Source organism: Pisolithus orientalis (assembly GCF_024613125.1).
Source record: "Pisolithus orientalis strain OTSU chromosome Unknown F5J12scaffold_41, whole genome shotgun sequence".
NCBI classification, from domain to species: domain Eukaryota; kingdom Fungi; phylum Basidiomycota; class Agaricomycetes; order Boletales; family Pisolithaceae; genus Pisolithus; species Pisolithus orientalis.
In genome coordinates this window covers 89,864-110,408 of record NW_026260822.1, presented here as the reverse complement: position 1 = coordinate 110,408, position 20,545 = coordinate 89,864, and the positions used below count along the sequence as shown (strand labels likewise).

The 20,545-nt window shown below is 46.1% G+C and overlaps 3 protein-coding genes across 3 annotated transcripts; all 3 read left to right on the top strand.

Moving 5' to 3' along the window:
- The first annotated feature begins 12,463 nt into the window (after positions 1–12,463).
- Positions 12,464–14,762, top strand: F5J12DRAFT_409475 (uncharacterized protein). Its single transcript, XM_051739283.1, has 13 exons — positions 12,464–12,859; positions 12,910–12,944; positions 12,995–13,177; positions 13,281–13,342; positions 13,430–13,492; positions 13,547–13,644; positions 13,699–13,706; positions 13,767–13,892; positions 13,947–13,962; positions 14,022–14,071; positions 14,190–14,227; positions 14,311–14,368; positions 14,421–14,762. The coding sequence occupies exons 1-13, from the start codon at positions 12,843–12,845 to the stop codon at positions 14,438–14,440; spliced, it is 774 nt and encodes a 257-aa protein (XP_051596232.1). The 5' UTR covers positions 12,464–12,842; the 3' UTR covers positions 14,441–14,762.
- Positions 14,763–16,330: 1,568 nt separating this feature from the next.
- F5J12DRAFT_409661 (uncharacterized protein) lies at positions 16,331–16,973 on the top strand. The gene has a single exon (XM_051739284.1). It carries the CDS (start codon positions 16,465–16,467, stop codon positions 16,852–16,854), a length of 390 nt encoding a protein of 129 aa, XP_051596231.1. The 5' UTR covers positions 16,331–16,464; the 3' UTR covers positions 16,855–16,973.
- F5J12DRAFT_856587 (uncharacterized protein) lies at positions 16,763–18,315 on the top strand. The gene is made up of 11 exons (XM_051746713.1): positions 16,763–16,910; positions 17,044–17,107; positions 17,169–17,266; positions 17,336–17,409; positions 17,476–17,483; positions 17,555–17,692; positions 17,752–17,767; positions 17,835–17,877; positions 17,933–17,941; positions 18,003–18,040; positions 18,106–18,315. The coding sequence occupies exons 1-11, from the start codon at positions 16,899–16,901 to the stop codon at positions 18,275–18,277; spliced, it is 672 nt and encodes a 223-aa protein (XP_051596230.1). The 5' UTR covers positions 16,763–16,898; the 3' UTR covers positions 18,278–18,315.
- The last annotated feature ends 2,230 nt before the right edge of the window (positions 18,316–20,545 follow it).

Genomic DNA, 20,545 nt, shown 5'->3' with positions numbered 1-20,545 from the left:
TGGAATGGATTCCACAGGACAACCAGGTCAGCAGAGAAAGCCAGACTGGCATTATTTTGCACAGCATGCCCCCAGCCTGGAATAAATGTTGACACCAATGAGGATTTGGACCAGTAAGCAGCTCCAATAATGCAATCCTCATATGCTGACCTTCTCCAGCTGGCAGTTCACCTGCACAGTAGTAATGGACAGAAACTTTAAAGTGGAACACATGCATGAGTGGAAATCTGAAGATCAAGTGTGGTTGATGGATGGACTAGGTTATATGGTGACCAATCTGCACTATGCAGACTATTTGAAGGCCACTCCACATATCACAGAGGTATGGATTCATTCAACCCATGCAAAACATAATCTGAGCTCAGGCACAGAAATCCACCTGCAACAACCACAGAGCTATCAGTCAGGCAAACACAGCCCAGGGAAAGTTTCATGCGACTGGAATTGGGGTGACTGCATGCACATGGCACAGATGCTTTTATCTGCATTGTGTTGTTGACTTCCAAAAAGGAGAAAGGTATGAGGTTGAATCATTGATTTTGACACCTGCTGATGGTGCTGCAGACAGTTGAACATGGACTACTCTTTGGCAAATGCATTGGGATACAATATGGAAGGGATCAAACAAGTGGTTTGCTTCTACAACATTAACTGCTCCTACATGACAAATCTGTGGAAGTGTGTGGGTTGAAGTGAGATGATTGATATCCCATCATCACTTTGGATTATCCCTGGAATCAGCATATGGCATGTGCATGGGCACAAGAAGGAATGTTATGCACAGTATGCCCCACTGTTCATCAAGGTGGGCAGATGGGTAGATGGAGAAATCATTGAAACATTGTGGTCCATCCTTAATGTGGCATCTGCATCTGCATGCAGGATGACCTCACCACATCTGCCAAGAACTGCTGGATTTCCAGATGAATGATTCCAACTTCATGAAGATGATTCAGATTGGTTAGTCTGAGGATCCACTTGCAGTGCACTCTCTGACATCCAAGATTAAGTGGATAGCCTATCACAGAAGCTCAAAGTGGCTCGAGCAGCAGTGCACCATTGGTGAGGCAGGCATATATAAAGCTAGATGAAGCCTTGACTGCAGAGCAGGCAAAACAGCTGGCAAATGCAAGAGATTCATGCACTGCATGATCATGTTGATGACCCATCTGTCATGGACATCTTCAAAGTTCAATTAAGGGTGGGTATGGCATCTGCCTTTTTGGATAAATGCAAAATACTGACATATCATGAGAAGCACCAACAGTGCATGCCATTGAACTAGTGTTATTGGAGGAACCAAGACCCAGTGGAAGCCTACATGGAGCAGCTAGTTGGCTAGCATGCATGGTTTATGCTTAGAAGAGGCCATAACCTCACTTCACATGGACAGAAAGGATGTCAGGGAATGGGCATCAGAATTGAAAAAATTGGCTATGGCATGCCATGCTGATTGCATTGCATCTGAACAATCAGGGTTTTATTGCAGATGCCATGATTTACTTGAAGCTGCACCTTGAAGTGGGCTCCAACACTTCCACCAGTGAATCTGTACAGCAGACTGCATTTCTTGATGCAAATTCAGAGCAGGATTATGCTTCAGATGATGGTTGGCTGGATGATGTGGGGGATGAGTTGCCCTGCTTCAGATGGAACCCTGGCAGGACTGCAGGACAAATTGCCACTTCCATCCACTCTTGGCATTGATGCATGTTGAGCTCAAGGGCTTCAAAATCTTGCAGAAATGGAGCTGAAGCTTCACACAGGTCAAGCTAATGATGCACTACATGGCCTCCATCTTACATTGGCAGACAAGGTGGCTGTCTTTCATGGGGTGGTGCACACAGCTAAGAGCTATTCTACAAAAACTCAGGCCTGGGATATGATCTGCCTATCAATGTCTCAGTAAAAAAACAGGCCATGATTTATAATCAATGCAGAGATGCCATGGTTGTACTTGGCATGGGTGCAGATATCTTAGGATGTTATCAAGAGCTTCATAAAGAAGGCCTGGCTGTGCAGACAGTGGCCTTCTCCCAAAATGCACAGGAGCACTGCAGAACCCATCTTCCATGGTTTTGGTTGATCGACATTCCATGGGACACAGAATCAAAGAGTTGGATGTCTGAATGTATGTTGACCTTACTGTTCAACAGTGCTTTAAGGTTGATGAACTTTCTTCAATTAGTTTATCACATTCATTGGCTGCAAGCAAAATCCATCAAAGATCATTGGGAAGAAGAGGAAGAGCTTGTAATATCAGAATTTCAATGGGCTATAAGTTTCTTCAGATTTCAAGCAAAAGAATGGCATAAGATACAGATGGGAAGCAGTGCTATTGGAGCTCCTGGGGTGCAGTGTTATGCAGCAAGGCAGAGGATGATGTATTCAAGGTTGGCCAAGCATGCCAAATGCAAATGGCAGGCCATGAATGTGACTGATATTCAGTTTGTTCTGGAGAAAGATTTGTAGTTAAATGTTAGCTTAATGTGAACCTGCAGTTTCCATTCCCCACCCTTGCATTCCACCCTGTAGCTGATGGGCAGGTCAGCAGGTACTTCACAGGAGACGTCCAGTGGCAAGCTAGCCCATTCATTCACCTTTCACATGTTTTATTTCCATTGTGGATATGTCTGGTATGACATGAGTATGTATATTGTTTGTCTTGAAAGGCTCATGTGTCTGCAGGCTGAGATGAATGGCAACAAACCATTGTTGGGAAACAGAATATTTATTGCTCACTGCAGAGGGTGAATTGGTCACTAGTGACTGGCTGAATGCCCTTGGTTGTATTTCCATCTGCTGAGAAATATTTATCTGCTCATTTGCCAAGCTTCCACCTATTGAAATACATTGGCTCCTGCAATAGCAGAATGCAATGTTTTCCCTGAATTGAACCTTGTGAATCTCACAATCTGCTCATTTGCACATGTCCCACCTGTGGGCATACCTTGGATCCTACATTAGTGCAATGAGAATATTGCTTTGCATTTGCATCTGATGACTGATTGCTCTCAGCCTTGCATCTTGCACAGTCCACTCATTTTGAAGGGTTCCATCTATCAGGATCCATCAAATGCTGTGTTAGCAAGGTCAAGACAGTCCATATCAACCTTGCATATTGTGCAGGCCACTCATTTGGAAGGGTTCCATCTATCAGGATCCATGGAATGCTGTTTTCACAGGCTGACATCTTTCTTTGCATTGTTATCCTATTATTAGCCATTATCTTGTTTTGTAACTCTCAAGTGAACACTGTAAATAGCATAGCCCACTCATTTGCCAGGTGTCCATCTATTGGGATTCATCAGCAGCCATATTAGCAGACTCAGATGTGTTGGCCAAATCAGACTATTAATTGCATTTGTGTCAGATGGCAGGTTGCTATCACATATCACACAGTCTGTTCATTTGCAAAGGTTCTGTCTATCAGGTTCCATCAGCTCCAGTTTTAGCAGAATGAGACCATCCTGCTATCTCATTTTTTAAGTTTCAAGTTAACTATTCTACAGTCACAAAGCCATGCATTCACTAAGCTTCTGCCTATCTGGATACATTAAGCAGTTGTTTTAGGTAGAATGAGATTATCCTTCACAATTCTGTTGGCTGTCTAGCCATTATTGTCTTTTTCTCACTCATAAATAAAGGTTGAATACATGATGGAGCATGAGTGGTCAATTAAAATGGAAATACAAAATGACATCATATGTACCATGGAGGAGTAAAATGATAGACACCCTCATTCACCCTGCTGTCCTATCCACACTTGTCTCATCTGCCAGAGGCCCTAAGAGATCAATGAGATTGTCACCCAATGCTCATCCATATACCCAAATACACAGAGCCTCCAGCTTACAAGCCATCCTGTCCAGTGTCTGCATGGTTTCATCCTGTTGTATTTCATACATTCGATCTCATAGTATTGGCAGTGGGCCTCAGCATTGTGGAGTCAACATTCCAAATCTTCAATTCACTCTTTGATTGTGTTGGATGTTTGTGACACCTCAGTGATTGGGGCACAGACAGGTGATGGTGCGCTGGGAGTTGCAGTGGTTGCAAGTTGGATGGGTGCTGCTGTTGTTGATGGGCAGGTGTCTGCTTTGAATACAAGGGTTAACTGCAATAATTAGTGTAAATGTAGAGTGATTAAGTGTACCTGCTGCCATAGATTCCTCTACCTCCTGCACAACAGATGGGCCAGCCTTGATGATCAAATCTGCTCATACAGTGGCTGGGATTGGGTGGGAATCTCTGCATTTGAATGCAGGAATATGAATCTCTGAATAAAATTTGAGTCAGCATAAATACATGAAATTGTGAACATACTGAGTGAAGATCCCTCAGGGATCATCTCTCCCTGGTTGGAGGGCCCAACCCCAGCATTGATGGCTTTGGAAGCCATCAAAACATGTCACTTTGGGGGATGTTCCTTTGGGCTTTGGGATTCTTGGGCCTCCATCATCAGGGACAGACTTCAAGCTCACTTTTTTCCCCTGGCTTGCAATGGATTCTGTCAAGTTGGAGTGGCAATCCCACCTTTGGCATGGCTACATCGAATCTTGCAACTGTCACATGGGAAGCAGGACTTCCCAGGGTTCTTGTAGCATTGGACCTTGCATCTGTGGCATGACTTGCAGGAATGAGGGTCAGGGGAAGGTGTCCTTCTGGCAGCTATGGCAGCATGACCATATAGTCTGTCCAACAGTGGATGAGGCTTGCATTTTGATTGGCCTTGAGCAGGAATGTCTTTGTCATCATCAGTTTCCACTGTTGCCTTCCCAGAGTGCAATCAACATCTGGATTGATGGGACATCATTTTCATGGCAGCTTTGCACTTCTGCCTGCCTCATGCTGGTTCTTCCTTGTCATCCTCCTTCTCTGGCATCTCATCTTCACCCTCATCGTCCACCTCCATCCTGTGCAAGCTATCTGCTATCATTTGCTCCACCTCTGCCTCAGTCACTTTCCATTTTCCTTTGTCACTCATAGGCATTTCAGTCTCTTGAGCAGGTGGTGTTGGTGTTGGCACCATGTGGGGCATAGGGAGGCCCAACCAGTGGTAGTTGTATTGATACTTGATGATGTTGAGCCACTTGTGGTTGGCAACATCAGTTTTGGAAGGGGATAGGGTGGTCTTCCACTCAGGCCATGGGTGCTCAATCAAGCTGAGGTCTTCATGCCACTTTAAGAACATGTCAATGCCAATGAGGGTCATTGGAATCTCATCCATCCTAGCAATGAGGTCATGTACAGCATCCTGAATGCATCAGTTAGTGAAAAAAAAAGTGATGGTGCTATGATGCACTAGTTCATCATTTATTGCCTTGATGGCACCTCTCCACTTCACAATCTTGTCTGCCTTTCCCAGCTTGCTGCTTTCCACGATATCCTTGAAGTAAATTTGAAGGATGCAGTTGGCCACAGCATTGAGCTCAGGCAATTTCTTGAAGAGCTTGTGAGACAACAACAATGACATGTTTCTGATGACAAGACAATGGAGTAGTTTGATGGTGAGGGTGGTGATGGTGATTAGAGAGTGGAAGAGTCAGAGGTTAAAGACAGATGACAAGATATGCAGATGTTGCATTTTTTATCCTGCCTATGAATGATTCCCACAGCATGACAGCAATACCAGTACAAGTCAATAATCCTGAATGCATATATGAAGCAGAGGCTCAGATAAAAATATGATGCATTGTTCTGGAATAGCATTGCTGTTTGTTTTGTGTGTTTCCCATCTGCTCCAATGGCAGAGCCTGGCTTGCAGCTACATAGACCAGCACCTGAGATTCCAACTAAATAGGCAAATCATCCAATGTGAGACACAATTTATAGTGGGAAATTCAGATACTCTATAGTGCAAGAGGTTCCACTTTCTTCATTTCTTGTCTTCCTGGGCCTGTCTTATATTGTGACAGGGGGATAACTCAATTATGGATAGGCCTGTCCATTTGTGGTGAGCTATCTATGATATGATGGATTGGCCCATCTTATGCAGTGCCAAGGGTTTGTAATCCTGTGATGGACAGATTGGCCTGTCTTATGTTGTAACACTGGTTTTTGTTTTCCCTTATCTGCTGCCTGAGAATACCATGGATGGGCCCATCCTTATGTAGATCCCTTTGATCTCCCATTCTGTTGCCTGAGAATGCCTTACACAGACTGTCCTTATGTAGATAGCTTGGATCTCCCTTTCTGCTGCCTAAGAATACCATACACAGACTCATCCTTATGTTGTGACAGGGGTGCATCTCACTAGATGGGCCTGTCCATTTGTTGTGATGATATACATGATACTACTGAAGGGCCTGTCCTTATGTTGTGATGCTATTAGATGATATTACTGATGGGCCCATCCATATGTTGCGACAATATAAACAATACTACTGAAGGGCCCATCCTTATGTTGTGACACTATTAAACAACATTACTGATGGGCCCATCTTTATGTTTTGACAGGGTACATCTTACTGGGGCTGGGCCTGCCCATATGTTGTGACAATATAAATAATACTACTGAAGGGCCTGTCCATATGTTGTGATGCTATACATGAGATTACTGACAGGCCCATCTTTATGTTTCATCAGAGGTACATCTTACTGTGGATGGGCCTGTCCATATGTTGTGACTCTATTAAATGATATTAGTGACAGGCCTGTCTTTATGTTTTGACAGGGTACATCTTACTGGGACCAGGCCCACCCATATGTTGTGATGATATAAATAATACTACTGAAGGGCCCATCCATATGTTGTGATGCTATACATGAGATTACTGATGGGCCCATCTTTATGTCTCATCAGAGGTACATCTTACTGTGGATGGGCCTGTCCATATGTTGCATAATACTACTGATGGGCCCAACCTTATGTTGTGACTCTATTAAATGATACTAGTGACAGGCCAGTCTTTATGTTTCAACAGTGGTACATCTTACTGTCAACAGGCCCATCTTTATGTTGCAACAGGGGTACTGCTTATTATGAACAGGCCTGTCTAGATGTTGTGACACCATAAATGATATTACTCCTGGGCCCATCCATATGTTGCCAACTTTGTATTCTAATCATAGATGGGCCCATCCTTATGTTGTGACCCTCTCCATGTTATGATAGGCAGGCCTGCCTTGATGTTGCAACAGGGGTGTAACCTACCAGGATGGGCCCATCCATGTCTTACAGCAACTCAGTATACTTAATTGGTCACAGGCCCATCTAAATGTTTCAACATCCTTACCCACTGTGGGCCCTCCCATATGTTGTGGTAATGCACTTACAGGCCCATACATATGTTGCTCTCACTTTAGTCCCTTGGGCCTGTCCATGTGTACTGGCTAATCTATTTAGGCAGGCCCATCTTGGGGTCTATATAAGTGTTGGTGTTTTGGCACACAGGCTGCCCATGTGTTGTGACTAAATGTTACTACACTATGTGGTTGAACAGAGGCTCTTGCCTCAAAATCTAAACAGACCTTGGTTGAAAAACCAAGTAGCCAGCCACCTCCTAGGGCCATAGGTCATCTACAAAGCCTGCTACAACAGCACCTGAGCCTGAAATCACCTTGAAAGTCCAGGTTAGCTCCAAAGCACCCCAAGCCATCATTTCACACCAGCTATAGCCTCTCCCTCAAAAATTGGGACACGAAATCAACCTATGGGAAGGATAGTGTCAGTACAAGAGGCAACGAGGGTGGAGGAGGCGAGACAACAAGTGTAGAGGGCCAACATGTAGTCAGCAAGGCTGCAGAGGTGTGTCAGAATGATCAGCAATGGACTGCTTACAAATCAAATGCACACATGCACAGCAACTCCATGCCACACAACAAAGCTACTCACAGCTCAAATGTTGGCCCCAGAAGTGCCACCAATGCAAATCCTTCACCTACAACATATCTACACAAGGTGTTACATGAAGGGTATGGATTTATTTTTCAAACCATGACTTGCTGAGGGGGCATGTTGGAACATACTGCTGTTCTGTACAGCAAGCACTGCTCACATAATATTTCCATACAATTTAGCCACTTCATTTTTCCTTGTACCTCAGACTTCATCCTACTTTGAAGACTGAGTTTTCACACTCTAGTTCACCCTGCAACCTTGGTCCCTTCTCAAAAACCTCAGTGTACAAAGTAGTCACTGAGGTGGAAAATAACAGTGCAGAAAATTTATAGTACTGTAATTACTATGTGGGTTGACATTGGAATTTAATTCCAAAGGTTGGGAGAAATTCCAAGCCCTCTGGATGAAACTCTGAGACACTACCATAACTCCAGAATGCATACTTGACACTCTCACCCTCTAATTCCAAAGGAGTTATTGCACAGCAACAATACCCACTATGGCAAAAGATGATCATTCCTTACAAGTCCCAACCCTAGGTGTGGATGGAAGCAACTGGCTATACTACAAGGCTCAGGTTGAATGGGATGATTAGACACCTGACCAGCTTGGATGTGAAACTGGAGGACCCTTCAGTGGGAAAAGACTCCTCCTGGAAGCCCACTGCCATAGAGCAAAAACTTGTCAGTGAATACCCAGAAAAACTTTGGCAATGGGCAATGGACAATGGATATGTCAAGCAAGTGATCACTGTGTCACTCCTGGAATCATTGTTCCTTTAAGTTCTGAAGGAAGAGACTGTGAAGAGTGTGTGGGGTGTCCTCACTGGCCTTTTTTAAAACTGCTCTCACATTGTTGCAATTGATCTTTGGAGAAAACTCCAAGAATCTTGCTGTGCCAAAAAAGGTGACATCCATGCTCACTTCTTGCTTCCTATGATTCCAACCTTGCAGCTATGACATCTTCAGCCCTGGTCATGCAAAAGGACCTATCTCTGGACTTTATAATCAAAGTAATTTCTGACAAATATGATAGGCACCAAAGATGGATGAAGAGGGGCAACACTGGAATCTCTGGAAATTCTGAAAACACAGCTTACTCAACAAATGTCAGAAAGAAGTCTACTTGTGAAAATTGCAGAAAGAAAGGTCATGTGAAAGACCAATGCTGGGAAGAGGGTGGTGGAAAAGCTGTGCAAGTGCCCAAGTGGTTCCAGAACAAGGGAAACGGGACAAAGAAGGAGAAAGGCTCTGGAAAAGTGGCCACTGCAGCCAGCACAACAGCCAGCTCAAGCACACAGACCAGCACTGACTCCAAACCCCCAGGACATTGTTATTGATGAAGAAGATGCATACATGAACACCTTTGACCATGCTCTTTTCACAGGTGAAAGCCTAAATTCTGCAGAGAGACCATTCTGTTCAACTCTGGCACTTCACATCATATGTCCTCCTGCCACAGAAAATTCCTCAATTATAAGCAAATTATACCCAAACCTATCACCACTGCCAATAACCACACCTTCCATGCCATCAGGAAAGGCAATCTCACAATCTCACTCCCAAATGGCACTGCACAAACCCACATTCAACTCAAAGATGTGCTCTATGCTCCCAAGATGGGAATTATGCTCATTTATGTTAGCAAATTTGACATTGCTGGGTATGCTGCATTATTCTGAGACAAGCATTGTCAAATTTTCAATGCTCAGAAGAAGAAAGTAGCCAAAATTCCAATGCAAAAAGGGCTCTACTGTCTCAAATGAGCTCATCATGCCTTCTCAGGCCTAGCTAAGGCCACAGAATCCCTAACTATGGAGGATATACACATCAGGCTTGGCCACATCACTCCTGAAGCCATCTAGCAAATGCTGAAAGACAGCACAATCACCAGAATTAAGCTGGATGAAGCACATTCCACCATGGGCACATGCAATTCATGCAAATATGCCAATGCAACTTGGAAGCCCATTGGGAAGGAGTGCAACCCACCCTGCTGTGAACACCTTGGCAACAAAGTCCACACAGTTCTCTGGGAACCTTCTCCAGTCCAAACCCCAGGCCATAGCCAGTACTACATGCCATTCACAGATGACCACACTCATTATAACACCCTGTATTTGCAAAAGACAAAGGCAAGACCTTCACATCCTATAAAGCCTATGAAGCATGGCTGAACATGCAGTTTGACACCAAGGTTGAGCAACTTTGCTCAGATCATGGGGGAGAATATTTTAGTGTGGAATTTTCAGAATATCTGAAATCCCAAGGCACAGAATGATGCATAACTCTCCATGATACCCCCCAAACACAGTGGAGTTGCAGAACAACTCAACAGAACACTTGTTGAGCATGTACAGGCAATGATTCACACCAGTGGCATACCCAAGAACCTCTGGGGGGAGGCCATCATGCATGCAACTTGGCTCAAAAACTGCTTGTCAACTCACTGTCTAGGCACCAAAATACCCTACAAAATGCTCTACCAAAGACCACCTGACCTTTCTAAAATCCCAGTCTGGGGATGTCATGTCAAGGTCCATGATACCTCCAGCTCCAAGCTAGACATGTGAGCCTGAGATGGACACTGGCTAGGCTTTGACCCTGAGAGTTCCCCATCATTAATCTGCTTGTTCAAAGAGGAGATCAGCACTTGTTTTAAATTTTCTGACCTAGGGCCCATCAGTTGGCTACTTGGGATGAAGGTGACATGGAATAGAGAAGCCCACACTGTATTGTTGTCCCAGCAGTCTTACATCAAGGCCATTCTGACAAAACACAACCTCACCAACTGCAAGCCTGCCACAATTCTGATGGATGCCAGAATAACACTCTCTCACAGAGAAATTCCACAGTCAGCCAAAGAAGCTGCATGCATGAAAAATGTACCCTACCATGCCACTGTTGCCTCCCTCATCCACCTCACCATTGGAACATCCCCAGACATTGCATTTGCTGTCTCCACAGTTGCACAGTTCAATAACACACCCAACATGACTCACTGGGAAGCCATAAAATGAATCTACAGGTATATCTCAGGCACAAAAGTGCCTGCTTTGACATTCAGAAATACAGAATGTGGCCTCAAGGGCTATACTGATGCAGACAGAGCTTTGCAGGAGCACCAATGCACTATAAGCAGATATGCATATCTACTAGATGGAGGAGCTATCAGTTGGGCTTCACTGAAACAAGAACTTGTCACACACTCAACCACAGAAGCAGAGTATGTCACAGTGACCCATGCAGCCAAATAGGGCTTATGGCTTTGACAACTCATCAGGGAGGTTTTCCACCTACTCACATATCCTATCCCACTGTACTCCAACAGTCAATCCACCATTGCACTCACCAAAGGTGGCAGTTACCATGCTTGCACAAAGCACATCAACATACAATACCACTTCATTTGTTTTGCTGTGGAAAATCACTCTTTTCATCTTATTTATTGCCCTACTGACAACATGGTCACCAATACCCTTACAAAACCTTTACCAAGCATCAAGGTGAAACATTTCACATCTGCACTTGGACTTCATTCCAATTGAGGGGGAGTGTTGAGTATGCATTCTGGAGTTACAGTAGTGTCTCAGAGTTTCACCTGGAGGGCTTGGAGTTTCCCCCTGACCTTCAGAATCAAATTCTGATGTCACTCCACTTACTAATTATAGTACTATAAATTTTCCACACCATTATTTTCCACCTCAGTGACTACTTCATGCACTGAGGTGAGCATAGCTATATTCCCACTCATTTACTTGGTACTGACATAGTGTAGAACTTATACCTTCATTATGTACTAATACAGTGACTACTTTGTGGACTGAGAACTCATACCTTCATTAGTATGTGTGGTAGACATAATATATAGTAACCACCATGCACCGGATGTTGACATAGATCAATAAAAGCTATGTATTGCCTCAGAAATCAATGGGACACACAGGGGTGCATGGTAGCACAAGACCAGCACATAGTGGCACAGCCACTCGAAAATATATTCCTTATCGGGCAATAGCGGAGTTTGACAATTTTGGTGATGACTCGAATTTGACCGAGCCGCTCGGCTCCGTGCAGCGCACCAGAAGCACTTGCTGCGATTTTCTCTTTTCGATAGGCCGAAGTAGTTCTTACCGTGCAATTCATCTGGCCTGCAGTCGCCGCAGCCTTGTCTTCGCTATCTAAATTCCATTTTCGTACCCCAAAAGCACCCTGTGTCAATTAGTGTGCTTTTATCGGCGAACGAGGACATCCCAAGGTGAGCCAAGATATGTTGTTTCTCGACATGGCCAAGGGGGGTTCATCCTTCTACCAGGTATCTGTGTAACCGACAGCCGACCTCCGAGGAGCCGATCCATTATGATCGTGACATTACTTCAACCACTGGATCATCCAATCGTTGCCACTTCCTCAACACTTCCAGGCAATTGGGAATACGTCACTCGCTCCTATAAGCTCGTCTGGTAAGGATGTGGAAGTGTCCACTCTAGCGGTTAGCCTCCATAGCTTTCCACTCTTCAATCTGTCGTTGGTTACGCTTTCAGTGAATCCAGCCGAGGAAACGAGATAATATCAGATGAGAAGACCATCGATTCTCGGCCAGATACCTTCTGGGACGATCAGAGCCTTCACAAGAGAACTTCCGAAGGCGTTACTGACAACTACGCTAAATATGCCGGGCTCAAAGCCTGGTCGGTTATCATGGCGTTCAAGGTGACTGTCCAACGCCGAACGGCGTGATCCACCTTTTTGCCTACCTTCTATTGCAAGTATTTACATGGCATCACCGGCATCAACGGAGAGTGTTTCAGATGGGGCTCCAAAAGCGGAACAATGTCAAGAAATATCATGCAATCCTGCTTACCGCCAATACTTGATGTATGCATAGCTAACGTCTCAAGACGCAAAATGATAAAACCCCACCGTAAGCCCTATCCCAGGTTCCATTTACCTTGCCCTTCGCCGGATCCTCCCTAGTCATAGTACACTTGACGGACCTAATGCACACTCAGGGGATGTAAGTAGCCAGTTTTTCTGGTTTGACATTCTTTAATTCAAGTGTAATAGCGACACTGCCGCTGGCCTTGGCATCGCATCATGCGGTGAGTGGTAATGCTCGTTGGATCAATGTGTGGTTCACAATTCTTCCCAGTGTTGTTCATATATGACTATGCACTTACGTTTGCAAAAGAGAAAGACCTATTCTGGCATCAACCTCGTCGGACTTGGTCATTCGCCTTCTTCGTCGCCAACAGATACATAGGTCTCTCGGGCCGTCTACTAAACTTTTTGGTGAATTGTCTCCCAAACAACATTGGTTCAGATAGTTCAGTGCGTGGAAACAGTTCTCTGCATCCGGCTATGCTGACACCCACATTTAGTGGTGGGAGTAAATCGGACTTGGTCTGTGTCTCTTGCTTGACTTGCATTGTGCATAGGTGTCCAGGCCTGCTCCTCTCTGGAGAGATTGTCGTGGGAGTTCTTCAAATCATCGGAGGAGGTAAGAATGACATCTCGTGAAACCTTTCCCATTTTCTTGACTTACATGGCAGTGATTATGATATCCCGTGTATATGCCTTCTACAAGCGCGACAGACGTGTCCTGAGTCTCCTCGTTGTGGTGGGAATACTCTGTCTAGGAATAGGTGGCGTGAGTGAAATCGTGCAAATAATTCAGTGACCTTGATCATGGAGCAATGTATAGGGGGCAATTTTACTTCGTCCACCGTCAACTTCATCAGAGCAAATCGCAACAGCTCAGGCCGCACGTGGTGGGTGTCTTCACCCGATAACTTCAGAACAGTATGTCTAGTTCCTTGCAACACCCACTTCTATGTTTATACATTCATACCCCAGGGCTCCATGTAGGTGCAAATTCGCGCTTGTTCCGGCGCATGTATGCCTTACGGACGCTTTTGGTCTAGATTGGGCTGCAGCATGGGGTAGCCAACTATTGCTTGATGTTTTAGTCTTCGTCTTCACACTTAGAAAACTGTTAAGTAATCGCTCCTTTGGAGAACGGACTTTCATGGCCTTGTCATTGCGTGACGGTGTGTTCTCTGTTTCGAAGTTGAAAATGAAGTTTGACTCCGTGTTCCTAATAGGTGCACTGTACTTTGCGTACGTGTTCTACGATGTTCACGCATTCATGATTCCATCTGATACTCGAGAAATGTAAGTGTGATGACCGCCGCGAACATCGCAAACATTACTGCATATTTGGTGGTAAGTGATGTACCCACGACCGACCTGTTCCTTGTCTTAACTTGATGCTCTTTATCGAGATGACAGATGTGAGCCTTTAGTTCATCCCCCGGTTGCGGCTTCAGAGTTTGACATTCGGAAAGCCATTCGAAAGGTCGATGCTATCTGCTCCAACAAACACGTGAGTGCTATGCACTGCTTGTGTTACCGAGCTGTGGCAAGTCACTGATACATGATTGGGGCGGTTTTTTCTCCACTTCAAAGGCTCTGTGTGATGATGATCTCGAGGTTGATGCTGAATCTTCGGGACCTAGACCGCCAGGTGGGTCTATTTTGCATAGCATGGGACGTGGGTATGATTGGATACATTGCAGTTAACATCTTCGCTACCTGAATGAAACTTAGTCCACCATCAGACAAGGTTTTATTGACTATCAGTAGCGTCCCGTGCATCCAACCAATATACACTTTCCATGTTTTTCAGAGAATAGATACGTCTTATTTACGTGCAATCCGATCTGCTGGCAGCTGGCTCGCTCAGCTGTGTTACTCCGATCAAATTAGGTAGCCTACAACTGGCACCCATACTGACGACGGCCATCTTATATCCATGCCGCAGCTAGCAGACTTCAAATGGCCAGTTGTCCTGCCACCGTCCTTCATTGCGCCATCACTGTTGTCTCCAGCTGCATTTTAGTGCGGCTACAAGAGTGACTAAGTACCTCTTAGAAGCTTGAGCTGGAGGGGAACGGCAGAGTTAGTACAGGGGGGCTCGCATTGGCCCTGAATACCAACTACGTAGGTTCCCTCTCTACTCACATGACGATGACAAGAGCCATGGATCATGGCTGGCTGGAGAGGGAGTCGGTGATATACGGATTGATATTTTTATTCGGGGATGACTTTGAGGTTACTCTGCCAATGCTGCCAATGAAGAGGTTGTAGGATAAGCGGCCGTGTTTAGGGCATCAGATAGCAAGGCTTGGGAACCTTTACGGGTGAGATACGCCGGGATCGATACGGATAACTGAAGTGGAATGCGACCACGAGGGAGATACATTAACAAAAGCGACGAACTCCAGGATCAGATATCACGATGTGCAAGGAAAGAGAAGAGGGTGGAGGCGGTGCTTATGGGCGGCATCTTGAGTTTCTTGATTGACTCGGTTGACAAGAGACATGTGGTACATATGAAAAAGGGGGCACCTGGTATCAGATCCTGCTCCGAGGAAGGGTATGAATGCGACTTATGTAGCTTTGGGCATGAAAGTAGGTCCCCGAATCCCCAACTAACAGTGTTACGGCCCCGAGTCGTAAGCTTGGAACGGGTATGAAAGCGCACGAGGCGTGCGGTGAGTTGACAAGCGTGGATAGTTGAGCAGTATGAAGAACACGTACTTGGCGCAAGGTACTAACGATGCGTCTAGTGATACTACCGCGGAGAACAACCAACGATAGCGATGCTATCCTCGACCCGTCGAAACAGCCCCAACTAGTTGCGTTTTGGTGGTTCGAAGGGATGTTGGGTCGTTCTAGACGGTTTTACCGTCGGAGGGAGGGCGGTGGAACAAACAACAAGGACATGAACTGGATGGATGAAGGCACGCACCACCCTGTCCTCGTACGTCAAATCCGAATTCAAAAGGGTCGATCGTCATGAGAGACACCATGTGTAAAGCTGTACTACTTCCATGTGCCACTTCGTCCGATGCAACACTCGGAATTCTACGCCGTCCGACGGATCGTGGTTTCCATGTAGAGAGCGTATGGTGCCTCAGCCGTTCCTTACCATGACCGTAATGGCTGGTGCACACTGTACGACGAACCTGAAGGTGTCAAGATTCAATGTGTTGGACCTTTTCGCACCAAACCTCCGTCCGCTTCGATGGACTCCCACTGACAGCGCCAACTGCACGCACTGCATACCCACGATGAGAGGCTAACAAGAAGCTCGTCACTACGCCCTGACGTGAGAAATCTCCCTCGATGTGTACTCGTGTGTGCGCAGAAGTTGAAGTTCAAGGAACGGTCAAACAACTCGCCTGTACGCCAGAGGCAATAACGCGCCTTCGAGTCCCTTCCCGGTAAGAGCTGCATCGATGCCTGCAGACGACTGCAGTGCCCCGGCGCTCTTAACCTCTCTGGAATCATTTTTTCACAGCCCCAAGACTTTCTAACAGGGTTATTAACACCCGACTTCTCAACCGTACCCTAGGCTGAACCAACCAAAGTGCGCCGGCCTGGAACAGCTTGAAACTCGGAGATACCGGCGTGCGCTGTCATTGGGTATTAGACTGCACAGCCCGTTTTAATATTGAATTAACCCTTGATGAGAACCTGCTAAAAATCGTTACGAGAACGCTCACAGCGTTGAAAACATATTAGTTTGAGGCTTGTAGACCCGGGAAATCTACACATATGTACCTCCCCCCCCATCCACAGGTACAAGTCCAAGGTGGGCGTTTTCTCTTTGTCTCCCTGCTACCTCCACTTCCGCTGCTTGGTTCTCCGCTATGTCTATTGGCTACGAGGAACAAACGTACGTCGCCATCCAATCCACGACATTCAGCTGGCATACCCCCAAAAAACCACAGGAGACTACACGACAGCATTGACTTCGCGGCCCTCTGTGCGTACCAGGATGCCGTCGTCTCTTCATTGTCTTCAGCGCTTATAAAAGCTGAGTGTGCGCTGAAACAGTTCTTTTTCTCTACGATCACCTCATTACGTTGGCGGAAGAGGTCACGTATATATGGGCACGTCCGAAGCGTGCATCCGCGATTTTATTCCTCGTCAACCGGTATCTAGGGTGTCTCTCGACAGTGGCTCAAGCAGCGGTGTTATTCGTCGTTATGTCACCAGAGGTTCGGCTTACCTGGCTCGCGGCATTCATATCTTACCTTGTTCGGATGTTGTTGTCCTTAGAGGTGTGGGTTGATATTTTGCGACGTGGGCTACACTTGACTGATGTATATCTATTCCTGAACTTGCTGGTGTAGGTGCATCCAGTACATCTACTACCGTGAAGTATTGCTCTTCGTGAACCAATCCATCGTGTGTAGTGAGTAACTACATCATATAGGGTCATACCAGTGGACGTGACTCACTTGACATTATGGCAGCGCTTTTCATGATCCGTACTTACGCGCTCTACGGCGGAAATAAACGCCTCCTTGTGTTTTTTCTCTTCGCCTTTCCCGCCTTGGTATCCTCAGCATCCGTGCGTATGCCCGTCAGATTTCTCCGATGCATCATCTTTACCCACTGTTTCTGTTTCCAACTCTCCCAGTGGTCACTCGTAGGTCAGCAGGCGACGTCGGCAATCAACTTACCTGGCTGCCAGATGATCTTCAACACCAACACGTCCGTCTTTTTTTTCTTTCTTCTAGTCAAGTCGCGCTCACAACTGGATATGTCACAATCGTATAGTGCCATCCGTGAGTACCTACGATTGTTTTGTATTCGGTCAACACCTCATGTATTCGATTTTAACACGCTCATGTCACAGATCTCGCTGTGCCTTACGAAGCGCTATGCGTATTTGACACATTGATATTTGGGTTGACAGCGTATAAGACGTTCAAGGTTGGTATACGGTCCAATGCACACTCGAAACCCAATTTGGTTGTGCTCCTCTTTCGCGATGGTGAGTCGCCGATTGGTTCGTGTTGTAGCAACATTTTTGAGGTTATATTCTCCGGGCAGGTGCAATTTATTTCGCGTGAGTCGTCGGATTCTTTAGCGGGTGACCACACAGTAGGCTGAGCAAGCACGTGAAAATTAAAAAGGATTGTTGCAATCGCGAATCTTGCCAATATCCTCTCGTTTTATGTATGTGCGCTAGATTCTGTATCCATTATATTGGGGAGGCTCACACGTTTAACAGGTTGCACCTGTATGTACCTTTATCAAGTCCTAATCATGACAGCATCCGAGTCTTACTGAGAAAATGTTAGACACTAATGAAGGGCGGGCTATCTACAATTTCGATATGGTTGGCGCAGAGTTCCTTCTCTCGGGTGAATTGTACTTACACTGCTCTGTTTTGTACGTTGACAGCATTACCGTTACGATGGTGTCGAGACTCATGCTTAACCTCCACAAAACTGCTGATGCTGGGATCTTTTCCACGCATAGACAACACCTCACCGATAGCCGTGGTGGCGCCATCTTCACGTCCCAGTTCTCAGAGCCCGATCAAGGATGGGATCTACCGACAGTGACGGATTAAACGTGTATTTGGACTCTTGACATAATTCTCGCACTTGCATTGGTTGTATCATATGAACTTACTTATTTCTCGGGTATTCCACTATTCAACCTTTTATTGACACGTCCCCGCTTAGGCCAACGGCATGCAAGACGCCCCGAAGTTGATGTCCCGTGTGCTATCAAATGCCTATTCAGGGTCATATTCAATGATACTACCACCACGCAATGGTGAGTGGTTGTTCATCTATTAGGTCGTATCCAAACTGCCGAAGCAAGATTCGGACAGTGATACACACTACGAAATGAAATGGGAGAAGCACGAAGCGCTTTTCAGCTCCAAAAGCGGGATCTGCTAGACAGCTGTGAGCTGAGCGGGCAGGTAGGAACGCCTCGTACTAGAATGTTGGACCTGCAGGATATGATAACATGTTAAGAGCCCAAGAACGTGCAATTTCTGGACGCCGAAAGGTAGTAGTTTGACGTAGGAGGTGGTGGGCGGGTGGGACGGCGAAATGTGGTATGTAGGGAGATCCCGGCACCGGAAGAGAGAACTTCGTACATTTTACCTACGCTCGTAGACTCTAGAACAACCAGCGGCTCGCTCGTGCCTCACAGAGTCACTCTGTCGGAATACGCCCTGACACTGACTCCACGATCAATCAAACATCTTAGTTGGAGATCTACTCATCACTGGGGTAGGTGAGTGTTTGGGCATTGCGTTACATAGCCATCGAGTCACAAAGTGAAAAGCGAAATACAGCCAATGGAAACTATCCTACTTATTGGACCAAGTTTTTATCACCTTGAAGCATACTGCATGATGCTGTAAGTTTCAATCCATGCTGTATATTTCAATGTGACTGCATGATGTTGTGTGTTTCGATCCATGCTGTATATTTCAATGTGATAAAACTCCAGCATATACCCTGCAATGCTAGGCTCCATTCACCTCGCCGTATGCCAAGTCCTCCCTGATCACGGTACACTTGACAGATTCGATGGACACCCAGTATGGCATAGTCAGCTTTCCTGGTTTGGCATGTCACCAGCGACGGCCACGCCATATTCACGCCGACTGATAGACCCCAAATAACCAGTTGACCCCTGATCGTGTTTCATTTTACATCACCACTATCACGTATGGCTGAAACTTCGATGAGGCTATCAGAATGATTCAGTACACCTCGCAAGGTTGAGCTGGAGGGAACTTCCGGAACGGCAAAGTTGGCTTGTGATTGACTGACTGTATCGTGGTTGCTAAAGTGACTATACGTCCATGCTAGAGGCACCACCTTATAATACAAGAGTCAGAGGAATGGTCGCCATGCAAGGAGATAGCGCAAAAGCCTCCCCAAGTTGAACGAGCATAACTTCACAGAGCAGCGAAATGTTCAGGCTCAATGGGGACATGTATAACAGCAATTGGACGGGATCTACCGAAAGTGTTTCACCGTGGTCGTACACCGCCGGCCCATTTGGACTCCTGACATACATCTCGCACCCCTTCAAGATCACTTTTGACATATCTAATAATCCAACATTCTGATCCACCTTGGCTTATCTTCTGAGGGATTCAAACGCCGCCTCCTCAGATACACTAAAAACCTTCGGCTCCTTCTTGAATGCAGTCCGCCCCGAGTCTCGGGACCAAACCTCAGCATGCTCCAGCGAAATCTTGATGTTGGCGATGTCGATCTGCCTACGAAGGGGGGGGGCAGGGCAGCAGATTTGAAATAATCCAATGATACTTGAGGGATTGCACCTAGGTCACTGAAGACAGCCGTCCTACCAAGGGAGAGGTTTCCCGAACGGTAACCCGCCAACGACGTCTGTTTCGGCATGGTTAAGGTGTCAGGTGTGACGAGCTTCTTCGGCGGCGGCGTGATTCTTCTCTTTATAGTTAAACCAAAGAAGTACGCGCTTGTTCAGTGAGAATAGCGCAGAACTTGGTCAGTGACTGCTGTGGACAAGTTCACCAGCGGGGGGGCGACGACCTTAGTATGTAATACATGCCAAAGTCCGAGTCCGGTTTCGATTTGATTTTGTTTGGTTAGGAAATGGAACCCTATACACGAGGACAACAGTGGGTCCCAACGCAGGTTCCTGTGAGATTATAGAAGAGCGTTCTCCGGTCTTGCTGTGAAGGCGGGACCCACAACACGTGTAGTGGCGTGGAAGTGACGGAGTCCGCAATAGAACAACAAGAATAGCTCGTTTCAGATCGGTCTCCGACTCGGACATGACAATTGGCTTGACTCATTGTTGGAGCATCACCTCCAACTTACCA